Here is a 4215-nt window from a genome sequence, read left to right on the forward strand (position 1 = left end):
ATGTGTAGTTTAGTTTATATCACATCTTAGAACTTACCGTACACCAAATCATGTGTAGTTTAGTTTATATCACATCTTAGAACTTACCGTACACCAAATCATGTGTAGTTTAGTTTATATCACATCTTAGAACTTACCGTATACCAAATCATGTGTAGTGTAGTTTATATCACATATCAGTACTCACATTACACCAATCTATCTGCACTGATGTTCTATCAGATCTTAGTGATTATATTACACCAAATCCTGTGTAAATGTAGTTTATATTACATCGTAGTAGTCATATTACACCAAGTTATAAGATGTGATATAAACTAAACTACACATGATTTGGCGTAATGTAAGTTCTAAGATGTGATATAAACCAAACTACACATGATTTGGTGTAATGTAAGTTCTAAGATGTGATATAAACCAAACTACACACGATTTGGTGTAATGTAAGTTCTAAGATGTGATATAAACTAAACTACACATGATTTGGTGTAATGTAGGTTCTAAGATGTGATATAAACCAAACTACACATGATTTGGTGTAATGTAAGTTCTAAGATGTGATATAAACTAAACTACACATGATTTGGTGTAATGTAAGTTCTAAGATGTGATATAAACTAAACTACACATGATTTGGTGTAATGTAAGTTCTAAAATGTTATGTAAAAAGTAGTAAATGAGCTGGCACTTCCGTTTTCATTGTACATAAAATGCTAATGACGTTAGAGAAGCGATGTTGTTTTCACTGCCTTATCTTTGAGATCAGAAGTTGTCTACAATGTTCTCATGGTCCATCAGAAAATGGGACAACATTCAGATATACATGGTTTCCAACGTGAAGGAAATGAAGAATGTCCTCTCTCTCTCTCCATAACGATTATGCCATAGTGATGGCATAATATACACAAACATAGCTAAGTAGATTATACGCTCGCTCTCCGTAAATACCACGTATACAAACATTCCATTCAGGATTCTTTTTCAGGGAACAACAACAATATCCTCTTTCTGGACCGTAACACTTGATTTTATATGACGGCTGTGTGTCTGGCGTGTTTGCAGGAGACGTGGTTCATTAAATGATAATTACATTAGCTGCGTTAATACCAGTGCATACCATTCTAATCAAGCCATAGTTAGCTAATTAATTACTCTGTTTTGGAATCTGGAACACAATTGTTCCTTTGCTTGGGCAATAAAAGCCAGATTACTCTGGTTCTCAAACCCTAACGTAATTGCCGCAATTCTCGAAATTACTCGATCTAACCATTCTGTGCACAAGAACTATGTATTTTTTTTAATACAGGCTGATTAAAGAGGGTGTGAGAAAGAGTTTAAACACGTGCGTGTGGAACTAATACGAAAGGGGGAGCTCTAATCTGACAAGTGGATATCGAATCTAACGAGCAACTTTTATTCTAATGCTGGCATCTGGAATTCCAGAATTTCAAGAAAGCATTCTTTACATTACACTATTACTTTACACTACAGAAGTGACATCTCACTCGAAAATAAATATTTACTTTTGTAACAAACTTAACATAAGTTTCGTTTCTTTAAAGATGGAATTTCGGAATTTCTACAGAAACCAACAAAAGCCTAGTAAATAAATATGTGTCCGCAAAACTACTATATAAAGCAAAGTTTGTGTCAAGGGGAAAAAATACACAGCCGTATATCTATAATTTCATATCTGTTCCTTATATGTTTCCACATTTCTTGATCAATCAGGACCGAACTTGACACAGGATGACACGAGAAAGGTCATGAAGGGAGTGGGAGTTGGACCCCCATCTTCTATATAAATTGTTTGTTTTCGAATTTCGCGCAAAGCTACACGAGGGCTATCTGCGCTAGCTGTCCCTAATTTATCAGTGTAAGACAAGAGGGAAGGCAGCTAGTCATCACCACCCACCGCCAACTCTTGAGCTACTCTTTTACCAACGAATAGTGAGATTGACCGTCACATTATAACGCCCCCACGGTTGAAAGGGCGAGTATGTTTGGTGTGACGGGGATTCGAACCCGCGACCCGCAGATTGTGAGCCGAGCGCCCTAACCACCTGGCCATGCCAAGCCTCTATATAAATAAAGGTCAATATATGTGTGTATCTGTTCCTTATACGTTTCTTGATCAATCAGCACCAAACTTGACACAGTGATAAAGGATGACTTGAGGATAGTCATGAGGGGGATGGACCCCCATCTATTTCGGGAAAAAATTATCAAATTAGCACAACTTGACACAGTGATACAGGATGACATAGGGAAAGTCGTGATAGAGGGGGTTGGACCCTATCTAATTTCATATCGACAAAATTCTTGAAAACGGTATGTCTTTCTTTTCGGTATCGGTACCTTTATGTATTTTGTATTGCATTTTAATGTTTATTATATTAAGTAAAAAACAAAAGCACCATTTCCTATCCTTTGTTACAATTGAGTTTTCATTCCAGCCGTCCAACAGACTGGTACTCCACCCAATATTATATAAAATATTAATTTTGGACTCAATGGATTATAAACTTCGCTTAACTTTATAAAGTAAAATATTTTATGAAACAAATTGACGTAATGATGATAAACTATCATTAAGTACACATCAAAAATTATTTTCCTTTCTTAAATTTACGTTATTTATAGATGGCGCGAGAAACGTGTTAAACAGGTGCACGTGGAACCCCAGGTGATAACTTTAAGCTGTTACCTACAGTTATTTAAGCACAAAAGACAAGGACACTGACAATTACTTTAAGATTGTTTTAGGACACTGACAATTACTTTAAGATTGGTAATTGGAAGTGTCCTAAAACAATCTTAAAGTAATTGGCAGTGTCCTAAAACATTCTTAAAGTAATTGGCAGTGTGCTAAAAATTAAGAATGTTTTAGGACACTGCCAATTACTTTAAGATTGTTTTAGGACACTGCCAATTACTTTAAGAATATTTTGGGACACTGCCAATTACTTTAAGAATGTTTTAGAACACTGCCAATTACTTTAAGATTGTTTTAGGACACTGCCAATTACTTTAAGAATATTTTAGGACACTGCCAATTACTTTAAGAATATTTTGGCAGTGAAAAGATGCAGAACATCACTCACGCACAGCAGCTACCTCGTAGTTTTTTATATTGATGATGATTTGAACTCCAAGCTAAAGCAAGACCAAAAGATCCGAAACGTCGTCAGTACCAAAAGTTCCCTGGGATTCGAAACGTCGTCAGTATCATAAGTTCCCCATGGATCCGAAACGTCGTCAATATCAAAAGCTCCCCAGCGATCCGATACGCTGTCAGTATCAGGAGTTCCCTGCAGGAACATGCTGTCTGTAAATAACGTTTCGTCCTCCCCCCCTCCCGTGGCTCAGTGATAAATCTCAAGACTTATAACACTTCGAGGTGGCGATGGGTGGTGTCGATTATCTGCTTTCCTTCTACTCTGTCACTTCAAAATTATGGACTGCTAGCACAGATAGCGCTCGAGCAGCTTTTATCGAAATTCAACAACAAACAAACAAACCAAAGGATTCCTGAGAAGACTCTTAAACTAAGGGGGGCGGGGGGATTTAAGATACTTTCATAGAAACTAAGAGTCGAGTGACACTTTCGAAAAAAAAAAACTATTAATGAGGTTTGAGGACGTTTCATGTTTCTTTGACTCTGTTCTGCAGTGTTTTGTAACAGAAATATGTATTGAAACGTATTAAGAACTTAGTCCTAAGGCTATTTTCTCAAATACGTGCACAGTCAAGCGCCTTTCGCATTAATATTGTTTTATTTTCAATATTAAATGTACCTAACATATGCTGGAAAAAGTTATATTTGAAGTACTTTAAAATTAAGGGTGGAAATAAATAAAATGTATTTCCCTAGAGTACCTAAAGAAACTCCCACCTCTCAGGTTTCCCTAGAGTACCTAAAGAAACTCCCACCTCTCAGGTTTCCCTAGAGTACCTAAAGAAACTCCCACCTCTCAGGTTTCCCTAGAGTACCTAAAGAAACTCCCATCTCTCAGGTTTCTCTAGAGTACCTAAAGAAACTCCCACCTAAAGAAACTCCCACCTCTCAGGTTTCCCTAGAGTACCTAAAGAAAGTCCCACCTCTCAGGTTTCCCTGGAGTACCTAAAGAAACTCCCACCTCTCAGGTTTCCCTGGAGTACCTAAAGAAAGTCCCACCTCTCAGGTTTCCCTGGAGTACCTAAAGAAAGTCCCAC

The 4215-nt window shown here is 37.1% G+C and overlaps 1 protein-coding gene across 1 annotated transcript in view; it reads right to left on the minus strand.

The window, feature by feature from the left end:
• The window catches only part of LOC106476156 (protein CASP-like), a 19264-nt gene extending 15941 nt beyond the window's left edge, over window positions 1–3323 (minus strand). Inside the window, exon 1 of the mRNA XM_022380089.1 lies at window positions 3195–3323. Coding sequence (XP_022235797.1) covers window positions 3195–3323 — 129 coding nt within the window. The remainder of the gene's footprint in view (window positions 1–3194) is intronic.
• Between the last annotated feature and the right edge of the window lie 892 nt (window positions 3324–4215).

This window comes from Limulus polyphemus, unplaced genomic scaffold, assembly GCF_000517525.1.
Source record: "Limulus polyphemus unplaced genomic scaffold, Limulus_polyphemus-2.1.2 Scaffold9924, whole genome shotgun sequence".
NCBI classification, from domain to species: domain Eukaryota; kingdom Metazoa; phylum Arthropoda; class Merostomata; order Xiphosura; family Limulidae; genus Limulus; species Limulus polyphemus.